The sequence below is a fragment of the Mytilus trossulus genome, chromosome 9 (assembly GCF_036588685.1).
Source record: "Mytilus trossulus isolate FHL-02 chromosome 9, PNRI_Mtr1.1.1.hap1, whole genome shotgun sequence".
Lineage (NCBI taxonomy): Eukaryota > Metazoa > Mollusca > Bivalvia > Mytilida > Mytilidae > Mytilus > Mytilus trossulus.
In genome coordinates this window covers 12578153-12600109 of record NC_086381.1, presented here as the reverse complement: position 1 = coordinate 12600109, position 21957 = coordinate 12578153, and the positions used below count along the sequence as shown (strand labels likewise).

General features: G+C 31.3%; 1 protein-coding gene across 1 annotated transcript; it reads left to right on the top strand.

Moving 5' to 3' along the window:
- Positions 1-10560: 10560 nt before the first annotated feature.
- Positions 10561-20054, top strand: LOC134683597 (uncharacterized). The gene is made up of 10 exons (XM_063542905.1): positions 10561-10654; positions 11578-13410; positions 13743-13852; positions 14339-14545; positions 14810-14923; positions 16373-16471; positions 16732-16809; positions 17603-17713; positions 18263-18346; positions 19721-20054. The coding sequence occupies exons 2-10, from the start codon at positions 11598-11600 to the stop codon at positions 19778-19780; spliced, it is 2676 nt and encodes an 891-aa protein (XP_063398975.1). The 5' UTR covers positions 10561-10654; positions 11578-11597; the 3' UTR covers positions 19781-20054.
- Positions 20055-21957: the final 1903 nt, after the last annotated feature.

Sequence of the window (21957 nt, the reverse complement as noted above, 5' to 3'; positions counted from 1 at the left end):
AGAAGACTGTTTGCCTATTTGTTGTTAGAGTGGATCAGTACTCTGGACAGTACTTTTCCTTTTTAAATATATACATATTTTTGTTTTCAAATATACAAAGTAATTGCATAAAAAGCTTTATTAGGCCGAATCAGACCGAATCGAAATAGATACTACTAAATTAAACAACATTTCTCCTCAAAGTTGATAAACACTCCGAACTTTGTAACCATAAAATTCAGAATAGTAATGAGGAATGTGCTACAACACGACCGAAGAGCAGAAAAAAGCAGAAGGCCAATACAGGATCATCAAACCATCGAGAAAATTCCGCAACCGGAGCGTTTCGGCTAAACAAAAATGTATATTAATTTATATCTAATGTATATTCTTGTCAATAAGTGGATATATCGGGGTCTAATAGTTTAACAACGAGTACTGTAACGATAGTGTTAAAGTTAACATTTGGTGCTGTATCCCAGAAGAAACATCCAAATTTGGAAATTTGGTAGACAAATGTCATTCACTAAATATATTGTTTGTCTCATCTAAATGGATATCAATTATACGGTCATTTTTAAAAATTTCTGTTAACAAAATTATGATTTTTTTGAAATACTAAGGATTTTCCTATACCCTGCACAGATAACCTTAGCCGTATGTGGCATAACATTTTTGAATTAGGGTCCTCTTCTTCGTTCATGAGTCTTATGAAGAAGAAACGCGCGTCTGGCGTATTAAATCAAATTGTTGGTACCTTTGATAACTATATGGTATATATAATATAGAACCAGGACAAACATATACCTGGTAGTTGTAAACAAGTGCCAGACTTTTGACCTGTTCTTTATCTAGCTCGATCACAAGCGTTATCACATCATGTGCACTTCTGACTGATAACTTTTATATGCTGAAGGTCATATATACCCTGTATGGTAAATTATCAAAATTGAGATGAAAGGTTAAACCCTTTTCCTAGCATACATTTACAGAATGTTGGCATATCAAACACTGAAAAAAAATCTATATTTGTCATACAAAAATGGGCTTTCTACTGTACATTTACTATGATTTTGGACAAAATAAAAGATAAAATGTTTGAGATTTTAAATACTAAAAAGTACCTATCTTATATAACGTTCCTAAATGAAACAAGACTGATAAAAAACAACTTTGCAAAAAAACAACCGAACGAAATGCATTAGTTGAGTCTATAACAAACAGAAAAAAGCAAATGAACATGGCGAACATATGTCATTAATATTCGACATTAGTTTCGTTGAAAAACCCCAAGATAACGCAAGTTACATACCCACGATTTTTATCTATCAATTTGTTTTGAGCATAACCAACACTGAAACAAACACGAATGCGTTCTGACTTAAGCATCACGTGTTAGTATATATTCTCACTTTTTCTCAAGTTTGCAAAAAGAACAAAGCAGTTAAATTTTCAAGATAATAAGTACATTTTACATGAACTACATGAATATCCGTTATGAATTAAAAAAAAAAACATATAAGAATACATAAAATAATCCATTCTATTTTAAATGATCGGATGTACTCTCAAAGAAACAAGTTAAGTACCAACTAAGTTATTAATAATGATGTATTTGATGATATACATTGATAATCTGTATTTTATAAATTGCCAAATCGTTGTTATTTAAAATTGAGAATAAAATTATGTTTAACCTGAATTTGTTTTTTTCCCTCAATCGATTTATGAATTTCGAAATACATCTGTTGCCTTTATTTGATTTTTTTAAAAGAAATTGTTCTTGCTTAATTGTAGACAGCAATGTTAACTTTTGCTCAAAATAAAAGCTATTGTTCTAATATTTATATTCAAAATGAGTGTGGCTTTACATTTTTATATTGTGTTGTAGCATTGCAATCTGTAACCCACACTTAATCATAAAGCCATATGATACATAATCCAATCATTGACCACTCAACAGATGAAGTATTTATTTAAGAAATTCCAAACTATTTTAAACTTTTCAATTTCAATTTCATATAATCAAAATTGAGATGAAAGGTTAAATAAATATCCAATTAAAGGTACCAGGATTATAATTACGTACGCCAGACGCGCGTTCCGTCTACATAAGACTCATCAGTGACGCTCATATCAAAATATTTATAAAGCCAAACAAGTAAAAATTGAGGAGCATTGAGGATCCAAAATTCCAAAAAGTTGTGCTAAATACGGCTAAGGTAATATATGCCTGGGATAAGAAAATCCTTAGTTTTTCGAAAAATTCAAAGTTTTGCAACAGGTTATTTATTAAAATGACCACATTATTGATACTCATGTCAACATCGAAGTGTTGACTACTGGGCTGGTGATATCCTCGGGGACGAAACGTCCACCAGCAGTGGCATCGACACAGTGGTGTAAATAGTTATCAAAGGCACCAGGATTATAATTTAGTACGCCAGACGCGCGTTTCGTCTACATAAGACTCATCAGTGACGCTCATATCAAAATATTTATAAAGCCAAACAAGTAAAAATTTGAAGAGCATTGAGGATCCAAAATTCCAAAAAGTTGTGCCAAATACGGCTAAGATAATCTATGCCTGGGATAAGAAAATCCTTAGTTTTTCGAAAAATTCAAAGTTTTGTGACAGGTTATTTATTAAAATGACCACATTATTGATATTCATGTCAACACCGAAGTGTTGACTACTGGGCTGGTGATACCCTTTTCCTGACATACCTTTACAGAATATTGGCATATCAAATACTGATTGCATTTCGTAGTAGGGAAATATCTGGCCCTTGTTACAAATACCAATAAAATTGAGAATGGAAATGGGGAATGTGTCAAAGAGACAACAACAAGTATAGGTTTTGTCCTAAATATGTTGTATGTTTATTCATAATATATTTGTATAAATGAGTAATTTAAATGCAAGAGAATAAAGTAAGGTCTTTTTCTTAATTTAAAAAAAAAGGAAAGCTTCTTAAAATATATTTCCAAGAATTCGCCATTCGGCCTCAGACGTGAACTTTTCTTGGCACGTTTTTCTATGTGAAATCAGCTCGAGTAAACAGACTAAAGATTTGACACCTGTGGGAATGTGTAAATAGCAAAACCAGAAACCAAGAAACCAGAAATCAGAAACCAGAAACCAGAAACAAGAAACAAAAAATATAAAAAATTGTAATGTTGAATATTATTTTTTTAATAACTAAATATAATTGACATAATATAATTACACATTTATATTAAACTGATAAGGACTGTTCTTTATGCGTCTGCTGTAGCTGAAAACCTTATCAGATGAAACAAAACTTATATACAAAAAAAGTGTCAGTTCAGTGTTGGACTGCATACTCAACTTGTTACATTGAAAGGATGACATTGATTATAGATGTTTTAATAATGTTTTATATTCTGGCTGTAAACATATCTTTCAAGTGGCATTTTGAGTACAAATTGTGTCATGTTATTTAATCATTTAGATAAATAGTGATCAGAATACCACAAGTGAAATTGGAAAAAAAAAATCAGTTACACTGTTCATAGTTTCTATGTAAAAATGAGTAAAAAAAAGTTATGTTTGTGGTCTAACACTGAACTGACACTTTATAATTGTTTTACATCAGCAACCCTTTACTATAAAGTAAACACACGATTAAAACATCTATAAACAATGTCAACCTTTCAACACAATTAAAACTCCAACACTGAACTGACACTTTTTTGTATATAATTAAGTTTTATTACAATTGATAAGGTTTTCAGCTACAGCAGGTGTATAAAGATCAGAGTCCTTATCAGTTATACATGTGTATTTATATCAGGTCAATTATAATTAGTTATTAGAAACATATTCAATATTAGATAATTTTTAATTTCTTGTTTCTTGTTTCTTGTTTCTTGTTTCTGATTTCTGGTTTCTTAGTTTCTGGTTTTGCTATTTACACATTCCCGACACCTGTTTTTAACCTAGATTATTTAGGGACGTTGTTATAGTGCACACGTTATACAAATACCATTGACATAAGTTAGAATTTCTTAAAAAATATTTCATCTATGGAATGGTCAATGATTTGATTTTGTGTCAATTGACTTTATGACTAAACGTGGGTTTCACATTGCAATGCTACAAACAAAATGTAAAATCCAAATCCACCGTCTGTTTTTACTACTTTATAGTGATTACATAACCAAACTTATACATTTTCCTTTCTTATTTGCACCAGAATACGTTCGTTTTGATAATTGCAAGTCATGTTAAGTATTCACACATACCATATTGTTTGAATCATACTGTATAGGATTCAATAGGTCATGTCTAATTTATAGTTTTACACTAGATAAAAGTTTCAACTTGAGTTAAAAATAATCTTCAAAAACATATATCGTTGCTTTGTTTGCTCTGTCCGACCATTATCAATATAAGTCTCTATATATATATATACATATCATTTGTTAAAAGACAGTATGTTTTCTTAAAGATTGGTACTTTATAGATGAAAATATTTTGTAATAGTGTGTCAAATTAATTCTGATTCATGAAGAAGACACAATAAATGGAGGGACTGAGACTTTTATTAATGCTGGGCGGTAAATTCTAAATGTTTCCAAAGTATCAGGTACATTGACGAATACGTATCTTGGGGAATATGCTCAAATAATTACCGTTACCAAAAGTGTTATCCATTGTATTATTTTAAGGAATAACAGGGAACAAACGTAAAATCACATAACTACTGAACTCCGGAAAAAATTAATCGGAAAGTTCCTCAACAAATGGCAAAACAGACGTTGTGGTACTGATAGATTTGCATCCTTTTATTTCTAAATCATTCATATTCACATTTTATTTCTGAATCATAATAATAAAAGTAATTCAGTTAAATGTAAATATGTTCTTGGTCATTATTGGTCACTGATGGTTATGCCCCATCCTCATCTACACACCCAGTGACAGTATGTAAAACTTATAAAAAAAAATCAGTGCAATTTAGCAATACATAGCAAATTACATAGCATTATAAGTACATTTCCCTATATAGCCCCATATTCTATATCCATACAGATATACATATAAAAATGAAAAGCAATGTACTAAGAAACAGATAACTCCAATCTTTCCCACGGTATAATTCATAATCATGACCAGTTTTTAAATGTTATTAATTTCGATGAAAAAAATATATCGATTTTTAATATAACAATTTATAAAGATGGTTAAAACCAACAGTGGCTTATATCCACGTCATTTGCTCTATGATGGATAGTTGTCGCAATGGAAACCATACCAAAGCCGAATATTCGTGTTTATTTGATACTGTCATAGTTTGCACAGTCTTCATCACATTTTTTTCATATCACTTATGTGACACTAATATGCCAATAACATTCATACGCAGATGTAACAGAACCAGCAATAACTGTTTGTTTTTTCTGTTTAAACTACATGTTAGTTTAATGAGTTATTAAACAAAGACTAGTTTATCTAGACTGGCTACGCCAGAAAAAGATTTGTCTGGTCACTTTTCTATTAAACTTGGTCGCTTTACTATCAAACTTCGCTTCAAGTGTAAGTAATATTACAATTGAATATTGCATCTACATTATGTATTCAAAATTGTAAGCTTTGCAATATTTGTTCTGTTTGTTCTTAGTGAGGCCCTCAGGGTAGATTAATGTATGCTAACTGAGTCATCCTTTTTAAATAAAGGCATTACTTACTTACTTACTTAATTACTTACTGTCTTACTTACTAATAAACTGCTACAAAATTCAGTGCTAACATTGTACAGCTTTCTTTCATTTCCATATCAATTTTAACTTAATATCAATTATAAATCATGAAATATACTTCATTAAGTTGGTATCCACACAAATGATATCGGTTAACTTTGACATAGTTTTAAATGGGTTTTTCCATCAAGGAGATATAGGAGTGCAGTGTTATTGAACTTACCTATATTTTTCACATTATATATCCTTTCACTAAATTATTTTTTTTCACTTCCATGTTTTAAACAATGTTTTGTATATTCCTAATCTAATGAGGGTCCATTTTCCGTGGGTTCGGTCGCTGTGTACCTACCATGTCGATATCTAGGGCTGATAATCACATGGGCTCGGGTGAAGGGTACATATACAAATGATTATTTATAGAACTACCAAAGTTTAAAGGTTTAAATGTTTTATCTATGCATACCTTTACTGACTGAGTTACGAAATACGTGTGACACTTTAAAAAAATATCCATATAAAAGGTCATGTGAAAGACTCTCTTTCATTTGTCCTTTTCATCATTGAAGAACTAGCAGATAAAACATCATAAATAAGTATTCGAAAAATCTGCTTTATTACAAAATGTAGCATATAAATATTAGAATAAGAATTATTAAAAATACGGGGGAAAAAACTATTTTAAACAAAAATCATAAAGGTATAAGCAATTTTGCTTTTACATGGAGAATGGTATAATGAAAATGGTAACTTACAAACTCATTTTAAGGATATTTTTAAAAGACAAACCCATCTAAATGCTGTGAAGAATTTTGAACTAGAAATCATCTCTGTGATACAAATAAGTATTAGTGCTCATAAATAAGATATTAAGCAGGGTCGTTATAGAAAGACTGACAAAGATAAACGAACCTGTAAATGTTATTCTGTAAATTGAATTTTAAATTTAAGGTTAAATCTGATCGAATGTCCTGTATTCCAATAACAACGACAAGTAATGTTAGTTTCAGCTTTAAAAATATGTAAACATTTTAAAAATCTAAATAAAGAAAACAAATTTGTTTGGCTTCTTTTATGCGAACACGAAATATGCAGTCGGTGTCTTTAATTTGTTATAAATGTTTTACGCTAAGAAACAACTGATAAAGTTAAATCCATATTGTCACAAGCATTATCATTATTTTTTTTATTTCCTTATGTATATTTGTAATAATTATATGTAACATGCCCTTTGTGAAAAAAAAATAACCCTGTTACAGAACAAAAATACTTTTTATGAATGTTTTTGCCAATTCGACTTGCATATCAATATTTGATATAAAAATAAAGTCCAATGTTCTGACTGGGTCAAACATAGTCATCTTGACTTCTCCCATCCGATAGAAAAATCAATGAAAACAGAGACATACGTTTGGTTGCATGCCGGTGTGTAATTACAATCAAGACGTCTGTAAAAGGGGAATATAATCCTATGCATTGTGAAGTGAGAGAGTCATATTCACTGCACCATAAAAAAAACTTTGTATCAAATACTGCAATACAATGCAAAATGTCTATATATTTATATTTATCATATGTTTAGTACAAAATACAGCAATTTTGTATATCTGATAAAGGTTTTTTTTCAGCCTGTATCACCTACCCTGTATCGCATACCCCGTATCGCATGGCTAAACCCGTATCGCATATCCCTTATCGCATAGCAAAATCCGTACCGCATACCTATGACGTCATCGTTTTAAATATGACGTCCAGTTGCTGCATTTTCAGGCTTAGGGGTTTCTATTTAAAAAGAATTTCCTATCATTTTAACTAAAATCGATTTGTTTCCAAATAATTATTACCCAGTAACTTGACGAGCGATAAAATAGTACAATAAGATGTAGAAATATCTGAAGTTTTATTGTTTATTTGGTCATAACTTTCGTGAAGTTTTTTTCTGCCAAATGCATTTTTTTACGATTTTAATTTAGTTTTTAAAAATATATGATAAACAGAATAATACATGACAAAATTCGTATCACATGCCGTATCACCCTCGACCAATATCATCCCTCGGGCCTAAAGGCCCTCTGGCTGATATTGGTATCTCGGGATGATACGGCATATAATACGGATTTTGTCATGTATTATTCTCTATGTATATCAAGCATGGTTTAATATCTAGTTGGAGTATCAATTCCCGCTCTTTCATCTATATCGCATGTCGTCCATTCAGCATTCATTGTTTTTTTTCTTCCCCGTCCGGAATATATAGGAATTATATCCCACTGTAAGCTAAGCAAGAGGCGACCAATCAGATAAAACTATTATACATCCGTTTTCAAGTGTTATAAAAGTTGAAAAGTGTGTTTATTTATTAAAAAATTTTGAAAGACTAAGGCTTTTCTACCTCAGGCATATATTAACTTAGCTGTATTTGGCAAAAAGCTTAGGAAGTTTGGTCCTTGATGCTCTTCAACTTCATACTTTATTTGGCCTTTTTAACTCTTTGTGGATTCGAGCGTCACTGATGAGTCTTTTGTAGACGAAACGCGCGTCTGGCGTATATACAAAATTTAGTCCTGATATCTATAATGATTTTATTTAGGTCGATATCTGATACTACAACAGTCATTCAGACATTGGAGATTATACAACTCCTTTGTATAAAAAAGAAAAGACATAAAGAATCAAATTTTAATTCTAATAAATTGAATGCAAATGACATGAACCTACAAAGTCTTGTATTATATCCCTAACCGCACACATACAGTCAGTCAAACATTTGCCTCTGTTTATCATTACTTTTTCTGTCGGATCGGAGAAGTCGAGAGGTACTATATATATCTAAGACCGTCTGAACAAGTAACAACTCTATGACAAATCCCTCCATTGAATCACAAGTAAAGGTGATACATGGCTGAAAACACATGTTATATGCATAGTTACTCTAAATATCAGCACATTAATGTTTAATTTGAAAACATGCGGAAGCAAATGTTTATACAAAATATGCATGATATGCATGTGTGTTCGAATCCCTGCTAGGGAGGTACAAAAATGTACTTCCGGAAATATGCAAATTTTAAAGTTTTTATAGTTATATTTAGAGTAAGCATGCCTGTATATATTTGTTTATAACCGATACGACGAGTGTATCGTGTACTCGTAACAAAAACAATTGTATATGGTTTTGCGACTATATGTTTGTATGTCAATATTGCACCCATATTCAAGGCTTGTCTGAACAAATACGATCAGATATGTGTAAATCGATGGCCAACCTTGGGAGTCTACCTAAACTAGTGGACAAAACGGAAATTAATGTTCCTATTTAAACTTTGTGGAATGAAGGCCGATTCACTAACCGAACAAAGTTTCATCTATAGACTAATCCGAGTACGCTAAGTTCTGCACTTAGTGTATTTTTGCTCTTGGGTAGATGTAGTTCTATTTATATCCATCTGATAAGTGAAGCCTCTTTCAACTGATTTTTATAGTTCGTTCTCATGTTGTATTGTTATACTACTGTCCAATGTTAGGGGTTGGGATCCCACTAACATGCTTAACACCGCCAAATTCTGTGTATACTAGTATGTGCCTGTCCCAAGTCAGGAACCTGTAATTCAGTGGTTGTCGTTTGTTGATGATTTCCATATTTGGTTTTCGTTAATTTTTTTGGTATATTAATTAGGCCGTTAGTTTTCTTGTTTGATAAAATTTTCATTTGTCATTTCGGGGCTCATGATAGCTGATTATACGGTATGGGCTTTGCTTATTGATGAAAGTCGTACGGTGACCTATGGTTGTGAAATTCTGTGTCATTTTTTGGTCTCTTGTGAAGAGTCGTCTCATTGGCAACCAAACAACATTTTCTTCTTTTTTTTATATATATTATTGGGTTATTACATGAATATTGGGGAATATTGTCCCTAGTAGAATTGTATATTGCACGAAATTGCGAGTATAATATTTGTTCTTCGAGGGACAATATTCCACAATATGCATGCAATAACCCTTTTATTGTATAGCAATATAATATTTGAAAGTAAAAATTGGTTTAAACTAGGATTTTGTCGTTGATGACGTCCTGAATGTTGACGATTCATGACACTAGTGCAATATTAGAATTTATAGCATGCTAACTCTTTGTTACTTTCTATGTGAAATATTTTATTGCTATGCAATAAAATGCCTTACTGAACATACTTATTGTATTGATTGTTAAAAGATTCTCTCATTTATTAAATATGAAATGTTCGTCACTGGATGTTATCAAGTAGAATTCAATCAATCAATCAAATTTTAATAAAACCGGATTTAATATATTTTTTTACAGTTATGTTTCTTCAGAGATAATAAAATAATTGTTGTAGATAATATATATATTTCACTAAAAACGGAATCATACACGTTTTTCAATGTAGTTTTGTAGATTGATTTCGACTGGTGTTTATTCACTTTCGTTACCTTTGTCACCAGAGTTAAGATTTATATCATCCTCAACTCATCAGGTATCTCACTGTAACGTATAGCATATATAAATCTGTTAATCAACCCATTGTACCTTTGAAATTAGTCGAATAATTAAAAATCATCGGGAACTAAAAATTAAAAACAAATAAACAAATAACGTGTTCCAATTTAAAAATGTGATAAAACGTGCTTTCTTTCGGTTTTTTTCTTTCTTTTGTAATTGGTTAATCAAATGTATTAATATTTAAATCAGGTTGACTTTTGTTAAGTTTATTAACTTGAATACTGTTGCTCCTGTAGGTTATACATATAGACTTTACGATTTGTATGAGCTAACTTGATTATTCTATCAATCAGAATAATTAACTCAGCAATAATTGATGAATCATGGTTCATTACTGACCATCTGTCGGTTTATAACTTTGTAGACAAATGTGCGACACTTTGACAAAATAAATTAGTATGTGTAACGCAGAGGATAACAGTAAAGGTAATATAGAAAATTTAACATGTTCTTGAAATATGAAAAAAAAATTAAAAAATGCATATATTTGTCGCTGGATATCATTAAATTTTGTATGTTATGCAATCTACATTCGTGTAGATGGGACACTGCATGAAAGACTCAAATAGACAAAGTTATGATTCTGATTTTAACAATTGTTATATAAATATATTGTACTACTGCATGTATGCAAGGCGTTTTCCCTTAATAACTTGAGGCAGTACTAAGCTGGGTAAGATCTCCTGACGTGTGCGGATCAGGGTACTGAACACGTACTGAATAACTGAAAAAAGTTCCTTGCGATTATTTCAGACACTTTAGAGTTGTTCAGTTTGAAACGACCATTTCAGAAGTAAACCCCGTTACTAGTGATTAAGAATTATTATTATTTTTGAGAACTTGAACGTCCAAAACCACGTTGGTATGCTGTTGTAATTCCAATGTGTTGATTACTAGTATAGTAATCAAAGGTATCATACTTATAACTTAATACGCCAGACGCGCTTTTCGTCTACATAAGACTCTCATCAGTGACGCTCAGATCAAAATAGTTTAAAAGCTAAGATTAAATATCCTTTGCCCATATTTACCCATCGATACAGTCTAAGAGCTATATCATAAGATGACAGCTCACGATACATTTTATTAACCAATGTTTTTAAAAGAGTTTCATTTTCTAGAAAGCGTGTTTCTGAACTTACAGCATGTTTGTCCTATTTTGCATGCATTTCAAAATAATGAGTTATTTTCAATGTGTTCAATTTGGTATGCTCACTTTAAAAACAAAGTCATTCAAATTTCATCTCCTGGTTATCGATGAGAAACAAACAAAAAAGTAACCTCTCTTTAACAGAACTTATAATTTTAAGTAATCTGTATACTACAGCATATATAATGTTTCATTTTAGAATTGTATAAATAACTGACCATGAGACGTTTTTCTTTCCTTGGTAACGTTTTCGGTAATAGACGAACTTCCAATACGTCAAATTCTAAATTAACTGCCAGAGATACACTCGAATCTCCAGAAATCGAGTATCCGTGTTCTGAAGACGAAGATACAGATTGTAATGTAAGGGAGCACCAGTTAAGTGATGCTAGTAACACATATTGGAATGATGATTTTGACGAGAAACAAAAAAAACGGACAAAAGTCGAATTTAAAGATCGACAAAACAAATCAGGAAATTTCCATAATGTTCAGTTAAAAGAACAAAAAAGAATATATGAACCACAATGCAAATCGTCCAAGAAATCACAATTTGGCAATGGCAAAGCTTCAGACAATGAAAAACCAAAGGATACTTTAAATGGGAACACTGATAAACTTGACCAGGATTATTTACAGGATTCAAATAAACATCAATTTGATAAAGCACATCCAAACCGCTATACCAAATTAACAGCAAACAAAGCTGCGATTACGGATTCGGAGTCAGACAGTGACATACGTAAGAAGATCACTATAGCCCTAAACGAACGAATATCAAATAAACAAAAAAGCTCATATAAAAAGAAACGGAGTCTTAAGAATGTTAAACAAGAACTAAATGCCAGAGATGACATGTCAATCTCAAGTAAGGACGACAACTGGTTGTTACGGAAACAGGCTACCAACAATGGGGTTCTTCTGCATGTATCACTGGATGATATGAAAGCGATGTTCTCGGATAATCAAACAGGGAAGCAAGATATAAAAGAAGATTATCTAACTTCTGACACAGATACAATGCATACAAGTAGCAACAATTCTGGTGTGGCTTTACTACCACATGGCAGAAAACTGAACAAAAACATGACAAAGTCAAAAGGATTATTGGCTTTAGATTTGATTGACAGAAGTTCAATGGCTACTACCGATACGTGTTTATCGGCTGGTAAGTATGATGCAGAGCGCTTTCCAACATCTAACCAAAGAATGTCTACCACTGAAAAGATCAAGGCATATATTTTATCTCAAGCAAGAAGCAATAGCGGTAACTATCGTCAAACATCGGAATATCTTGATGAGTGGGATGCATATGAATTTAATCATGGACATAACAAAAATGTCGGATACAAGATTCATCGACCACACTTTGACACAGATGGGCGACATGAAGAATATAAAATGAATGATTGTCGATTTGCACAAGGCCATTTGTGTGATTCTCGATGTTCTGACAATTTATATAAAGATCACATCTCAAGTTTTCACCATTTTGACAACGGTAGCTTTAAAACCCGTGAAACGTGTAACAACAGCAGTTGCAAAAACAATGGAACTAACAACTTACAAAACGGAATTTCTAATCATAGTGGATTTACAAATTACCCAGTACATTATAACAATATAGCAACAAATGGTACTCGTTATCCAACACAGAATAACTACGTGAATCAACAATTCCAAAATCAAAATGCTTCACCTCAACAGTTCCCAGTAACTACATTCGATAATAATTTGTCTGCCAGTGCCCAGGGACTGTTACACAATACTACACAAGTACCAGCATTATCATATAATTACTCAACGATACCAGGATTGTCACATGATAATACGCCAGTAGCTGGATTGTCGCAAAATGTATTCCCAAGCGCGGTATTATCACAAAATATCAATCAGGCGGTACATCCTGCTCTTGTCCAAACCACACAGCAACCAAATGACCCAACAAAAATCGACTATAGCTCAAGCAATTCAGTAGAACAACCGGATAAAGACAAAGAATATATAAACAGGGAAAAGGCAGAAAATAAAGGTACATTTAAAATATTTTGAATTACAATCACAATTTGCTAATATGAAAATGAGATCATTATTATCAAAATTGTAAATGAATATATATTGTATTTTACGCCGGTTGGAAAATAAATGGGTTTTCTCGTTAACTTTTCACCTTCGTTACAAAATCTAACATTGCAAAGTGAAATGTATTGTATGAACAATCATTATAATACATAATAAAGGCTGTACTTGAATTAATGTAACCGGTGGTTTTAGTCTTCTTTTACATATTGAAATATTGAAATAGATTAAATTACACGGTAATACTACAAATAATTGCATAATGTTTTATTATGATATTTTCAGGTTTACCGCCAACAACAAACCCAAAGAACACTCGCAGTAAAAAGAAACAAAAAATACAGAAAGCTGGAAATCTTCGTCCACTGGCTATAATAATGACCATTATAGCAGGGGTAAAGATTTTAACTCCCTTCGTTTGGATGTTTCTTCTTCTTATATAGTAACTAGACACAGAGTATCTGATATTATGTTCATTTGATTTTACATGTATTTAAAAATGAAATTTTAGAAAATAGGAAAATATCAGAAAGTCCAATTATAGAAGTTGGCGATTGATTTCGTCTTTTGAACCTATTAGTAAGCTTAACTCAAAATGATAGTACATTATCTGTATATCATTCTGGAATATCATTGAACGGATATTCTTCATATGTATGAACATTGGCATAGAATCATGAACAATCAGTATATATATTGTACAGTCCACTTTAAAGGTCTTCAAGTATCATTGCAGCCTTTTATTTCAAAATAATTTGTTTTTCTATAAAATACCTTAACAGATAATCAAGTATTTAATGACCATTAACTGTTAAAAGCTTTATATTTCTTATATAAATCTTCTTTGAATGAAATTTAAAGATATTTCTCATATGTTTTAGCTATGTGGATTTGGTGTGATTGGTGTTGGAGTTTGGAACATGATGGATGAGGACATTACCGTGTACATAGATGTTGTACAAGAAAAAGACAACCAGAACTTCATATACTACTGTTATGGACTGTGTTTCTTGGGCATCTTGTCTACTATAGCCTTTGTTTTTGGATTTTGTGGTCTCTTAAAGCTGAATCCATGCTGTTTAAAAGTGGTATGTACAGTTTAGTCTGAAGAAAGTTGAGAAACTTCTTTTCTTCAAATATTTATGAATATTTTTAATGAACTCTGAGGAGGACGGAAACATGAATTCGTTCGACTCATAATTTCTTTTTACAAAGCTTGGTAAACCAATACATCAAACATTGATGACATTCCAATTTGAAAGCTTTTTTAATTAAGGAGTAATAAGGTTAAAAGAGGAAGACAATTGTGCTAATTTTTATTTTACATGAAATTAAAATTTTCTTTTTTCTAGCATTGGTCAGCAGAAATTGGTGGCGCTGTTTTGATTGTTGTAATCGTGGCTTTGATTTATTTGAACTTGGACAATTTATACAATATTCCATTATTGACATTGGTCACAGGGAAGGTACAGTTAACTCTTCCTGATATCATATTCCGAGTATTTCACTTTAAACTGAACCTCTTGGTGAATAGTTTTTAAGTTTGCTTGTTTCTTATACAGTATAACCTTTGAGTTTTATTAGCGCACAAAGTTTTAAATACTCTTGTTCTTTATTTTCTCTTCAACCAGTTACTATGAGCACAACTTTATAAGTATGTATGTTTCTTAAACTCTACTGGAGAAATTACTTAGAGCGCACATTTGAGTTTAGTGGTTTGTTAGACTACGAATTATTTGTGAGCTATTGAAAATGGTAACAAAGCTTTTCAGTCGTCACCTTTTCACTTGTTCGATGATTTTATTATATTCAACTAATTTTAACTGTTTTATTCATTCGTACGACGCATAATTTGTAATTAATTTATGCTGTTTTTGCGTACTGTGCTACATTATTTTAGGTATTCGTTATTATTCTGTGATTAACTTGTTGAAATGTACTATTATATTGCTTATTTATTTATTTCTCTGTCCTGAGTGTTCTTGCATTTATTTTTACTGTATTCCTGTCATATAATGTTATCATTTTAGCAGTATTTTTTAACATTGTCCTAAAGCGCGAGGTTTGGCTAGCCACAAAACCAGGTTCAATCCACCATTTATTTCATAAAATGTCCTGTACAAGGTCAGCAATATGACAGTTGTTATCTAATAGTTCGTTTCTTTGTATGTTTCGTTGTCATTTGTTTTTTGTTGCTCCTCCAATTGTTGATTTGATTCCCTCTGTTTTACTTTGTAACCCGGATTTGGTTTCTCTCGATCGATTAATGACTGTTGAAAAGTTTGAACAACTACTATTGTATTTAATTATGAATAATAAACACATGCGCTTTTTACATCTAGTAAACAGCAACTCTTACTTTTGTTACTTTTGTCTTTGCACACATTGAAATAGTAATAATGTACTCACGATTTGATGATAAAGTTTTTCCTCTCAGATTTATTTGAAACTATCGTTTAAAAACTGAGTCTGTAAAATTTCAAAGTTTAACCATATCGCAAAAAGAGGGAAGACAATCTGCAGGAATTGAAATTCATAAAATGTCTTACTTTTTTAGATTATACGATGGTAAGTTCAGTTGAAAATATGGAATCAGTTGCTGATTGTTTATATTTCTTTGACTAGAAATTGTTCTATATTAAGCGGTTCAATTTCCGATATTATATTAAAATCTGAACATGTTTAAGACAAATTCTTGATGTTTGCATCTAAGACATAAAAAGTAACCTTATATCACTGACTTACAATTGTAATTTTCCAAAAAAGTTTCTAGATTCACAGGTAAAGGATGTTTGTTTTTATATCCTACACATTAATGTCATGGCTGTTACCCAACAATTTAATCCGCGATCTTATAAATTGATAGTGCCATTTATGTTTCCTTTCAAATGATAACATGACAACATTCGTTTTAGGTAGAAACAAATCTAGGCAAGTTTTTGAAGGAATCGCTAATGAACAATTACTTAGATGGATCACCTGCAGCCCTATTCTGGAACAGACTACAAATCGAGGTAAAACTAACTGGCATTACTTTATTGACAATGATTTAAGGTTCAGATTTTCAAATATAATAACATATATTATCATTAGTTAATTGATTTTAATGTGATTAGCTAAAATGAAGTTGAATGCCTTTATGTCTTGGAGTACTGTTTGAAAAAGAAAATATCATTGTTACATTTTACATTTAAAGACTAAAGATTCAGTAATTCCTTATGAAAAAAAAAAATTTTACAATGTTAAATATTCATCGACTTTTTTGTTTTTACAGAAAAGCTGTTGTGGGATCAAGGGCATACAGGATTATGCGTACAGTGCGTGGACTAATAACTCTAGAACGTATCCAAAGGTACTGTTTTTTAGCTCATGGAATATTGTAAAATAAAACTATATTAAAGTTCAATAAATAATAAAACATCACATCAAATAAATCATGTACTAGATATCATAAAATCCTTCTGCTACTTAAAATGATCAAATTGCGGAACTCAAACATTTAAATGCAAAGACAAATATACAGAGCAATTAAATAAACTACGGCTTGTTCACTAAAATCACCTTTTAACTATTGTCATTTCTTAATATTAAAACAAATTTGCTAAAAATATTTTGTTAGGGGTACCCAAGACAATTTGCAGATCTAGTTAAAATTTAAGTCAAACTAACCTGGCTTCACGGTCATAAAACTTCCGAGTATGATTTTTGTACTCAGACTCGAAAATTAACCAATTAAATTGCTGGATTTCATGTTTCTAGCATGATTTTCGTGTTCAGAGCACTGAGCAAAGTTTTATGCCTTCAAGGCCTGGTGCAACAAAAAGTCGGTTCTTCACTATGGGCTAGTTTTTGGTGTATGCCAAACTTTTTTACGTCATAATTCACTTGGATAGCATGCAGAATTGAATCATGTAAACCTGCATTGTATTGGCGTATTTGTATAATTTTGAATATTTTTGAAATTCCTGTGAAATAAACTGAATACAGTTATGATCAGATTTGTTTTTCTACTGTTGAAATATTAACATAAAATCAAGATAATTCTTCGCCAATCTTAAATTCAAGTTTAGGGAATAAAAAAATATAAGTAGTATGCACTTTTAAAGTGTTTGATCAAGTTTGACTCTATGATATTTTAATTTTAGAAAAAGTTCCCAAACAGTTGTTGTGTTGTTAAAGAACAAAACTATATCGACCCTCAGCCAACAAATACAATGATGTGCAATTTGCAGATCAGTGGATTTTATCATCAAAAGGTATAGAACGAAAAATCGATATACTAATTATGTTAAAATAAGAAATTTTAATTTCTTGTCTCAATCCCATACCTGTTTCAAGTTGGATTTATATTCTCCACTGCAATATTATTTCACAAGTCATGAATTCTTCTATTAATCTGACCAAATTAAATATGCTTTCCAATAGAAAATTATTAGTAGTGCAAAACGATTTACGTATAGTGAAAGCATATGGTCTGTGATGAGAGTAAAGGAGGAATAATATCCTCTGGTGAGAATGCAAAAGTTTGTCTGACCTTTGTTGATATTGTAAGAGGGTGCCTGACCTTTGGTAGTAGTACAAGAGGACGATTGATCTTTGGTGAGAGTACAAGAAGAGGGTTGGTCGCAAATGATATTGCAAGAGGATGAGTGAGTTCTATTGTGAGTGCAAGTTAATAATTGATCTCTGTTGATAGTACAAGAGGGTGTGTGACTTTCGAAGTGAGTCCAGGTGAGAGTGTTAATAGAAGCAATAATTAAAAGCAAAACACACCCAGAAATGTCACTCTGTTAATTTATTTATAGGGCTGTCTCGAAATGGTGATGATTTGGTATGTACAAAATAGCCTAATTACACTTGGAGTTTTAGGAGGACTTTTTTTATTTGAGGTATGACATCACAAATTGTGTTTTCAGAAAATAAGATATGATGGGAAATAAGCTTAAAAGTACTGTCATTTATGCAAGTGATTTCCAGAAAATTTAAATTTTTAAAAAGGTATTTTTTGGAAATTTATTAAGTGCTTATTTCATGTATTTGACCTTGTTTATAATTTTATAAAATGATATGAAAGCACTTATCTGTGTATCTAATTGTTTTTCAGTTAAATAAATTATAGTTGAGGAAGCCTCTTTGTTTTATTATCCTATAACCCCAACTGGCTAGTCCTGTGGTATAAAAGACATGTTTTAACTGTTATGTGTGACTATCGTGTCGTACATGTTTGGCCATGCAAAAAATATAAATGGCTGGGTTTTTTTATACGACAAGAAAATTATTACTAAGATGCGTGTTCTTCAACAATTAAATTGACATGAAAAATAAAGGTTTTTATTGCTTTTATGTTAAGAAAACAGAAATAAATAGATTTGAAAAGGTGTAGAACCTTCATATGATAGATAAAATATATTTAGAACAGGGCATATTTGATATTACTGCCTCAATAGTTTATACGCACAATCTCTTTACGGATAATTTCATATTTGCCATTTGGTTTTCCTTATTATATAGTTGTCATTTCAAAAAGAAACAATACATGTAAAAGAACTTGGTTTTTTTTCAAAATATTTTTAAGAAAAAATAAGAAAAACTTATAAATCATCATTCGATCAACAGATGAAAATTTCTTATGTGTCCCATGATTATCCAAAAGAATAACGGCAACAGTAGTACAATGCTGCTCAAGTCATAAATCGATTGAGAGAAAACTAATCTGTGTTGCTAACTTAAACTGAGGGAAGCACATCAACAATAAGAGGAAAACAATGGAAGAATAGAAAAACTGAACTGTTTCTAAAACAAACGCCAACATTCAAAGACACGGATTATTTGATAAAACAGGACTTTTTTAAACCGAGTGGTGAATTTAACCTGGTTTTATGGCTAGCCAAACCTCCCGTTTTATGACAATATTAAAAATATCGCTAAAACGACAACACTACGTGTCGGAGATAAAACACAAACGCAAAAATACTCATCACAGAGAAACGCACACATAAATAGTCGTAACCACATGTTAGTTTTCGTTACAAGCATATGATTCAGAAAATAAATTTCTCTTTTGCTGTCACTTCATAAAACAATATCAGAATCAACAGTAAAACTTACCTTTTGTGCCCCTTAAAAAAATGACATATTTTATTATCTGTGAATGAGACTGCGATGTGACATAGAAACCACAAGATACGGTATTCACGGAATTGTAGGCTAGGAAAATATTTGACAGTACATGCTAAATACCTTCTTACAATTTCAATTTGTAGGTTGCTTGTTTTCTGTTGGTTTTAAAGATATCTAGAAGTATTGTGTTAGACCAAACGTGAAAGAAACAAACAACCATATGATTGAGTAGTTCAAATAAATATGACTTATGGTTGCAAGTCGTCAAAGCAAAAAGTACAAAATTCTTTCAAGACGTCATAATTATTTTCTACTAAATAAAAGAAATATTAGGTACATTTGTCATGGGGAACTACAAAATGCTGATAGTTCAGTCTATCATATAGAAGGAGAGAGAAGAGAAAACATTGGTGGTAGCAGATCAAGTGGAATATGTCAAACAAGTGATTGCAAATAGAAATAAAATGTATCTATTATTCTATTTTTTATTCTTTAAATAAAAAACCTACCTAATTACATATGTATAATCATAATTGAAATCATTATAAATTCAAATGTGGATACTAGCAGGCTCAATCCAAATTCAAATAAGAACTATAAAGAATGGTAAAGAGCCATTTTATCATAACATATGTATACACATAGTAATGGGATATATACATGTCTCCTTGGCAAATCTAAGATGTTATTACATCTTATGACCATCAATTTGTGATATGCGCATACCAGCATATTCATTTATTTGTGAAGAAACAGCTACTTGATTTGACTTCGATATGTTGTAATGTATCACTAATTTATATCAGGATTTATACAAATATGATTTTACTTCTTAAGCATGCCAGTCTGAAATAGTGATCAGATGGCTCATCTGAGGACATTCTAGTACAAGATGGTCCATTCAATAAATACCTTTTTTCACATTTCAAGTTTCAACTTTGTGATTGTAAATTTACCCAACTCTTAACAAGTAGTGTATGTACCACTTTATGTTTTCTTTTAGGAGTGATGGTCCTTAAAAGGAAGACTTTATACATTTTTGCAGATTGGGTTATAACACTAAAAACCGTAACAGAACAAAGTGATAATCAAAGTCAGCTTAACACAATTTCTTTTAAAATGTGCAAAGTTGGGAATAAATGCAAAAATGCACAATTTATCAATTGTTCTGATATGATGACTCATCTTTTTATTTTTTTAATTTGAAGATGTTTGACTCTAGTTGTTATGGGTTCTTTTTTGTATGTGCTACTTTCAGGAGAAGTATAATACTTGGAGTGAAACTAGACAACTTGAAGGATAAAATTGAGAATGGAAATGGGGAATGTGTCAAAGAGACAACAACCTGACCATAGAGCAGACAACAGCAGGTCACCAACAGGTCTAATAAATAGACTAATAAACTCTGAATAGAAAAAAACAGCAAACTGGATTTTCATGCAGTGAAAATGATATTTGCAAACTTTGGTTTAATTTTTTTTTTGTAAGGTTATAAAATGGAACAGCCAAAATTTATCGAAGGTCTACAAGTCAACAACAATAAAAGCTGAAGTCATAAAAATTAAAATTAATAGACAACTTTCGAGTTCGATGCATTTCCGTCAAAAACTCTGGTTTTAGTGAACGTCATTTGTGCGTTTAGGGGCAACATTACTTCGGTTCCAATGTTGAGCGAGTGATTGGAAAACTACAATTCTATATTGTACGAATTATTCAGCAAATTAAATTCTCAAAATTGACAATCAGTACTGCTGTCATTAGGGAATTGTCATTAAGTACCTACAGAACAACAATTATTTATAGTTTATCTTGCACAATGACGATCACTAAGATGCTTGATGAACGTTAATAGTGCAGGGATACAGGCGAACTCCTCTATCTGGTAAATGACGTCATAAAGGCGTGTATTATTGACGAGTTTTTTCCAGTGATGGATGAACTCGAAAGTGGTCTATTGAACTTTATTTAGCTCAACCGATATTGTCATGTTTGTAACTTGATGAGCATAAGCTTTCAAAAAGATATTTGAAAACTGGCTTAACAAAATCAAAGATTTCATCTGATTGCCATATTTAAAGCAATTTGAAATAAATAATTTTGTGTTATAAAGGACCTTTTATATATGATTGATGCAAAGTTTGTTTCAAAATAGGTCTGGTGGTGACAGAGAAATTTAAGTTGTCAATTGTTTGACAATGAATGAACACAAAGTGATGACGATTGCTTGCATGTCCCATTGATCAAGTGTTTGAAGTAAGCTAAAAATCATGAACCTGCAGAAAAACAACTGCTGGATGAATGACTCCTGTTCTTCTTACCTTTATACATTTGGCTGTTTTCAGACTACCCAAGACATAATTATTTGAATTCAAAACAACTG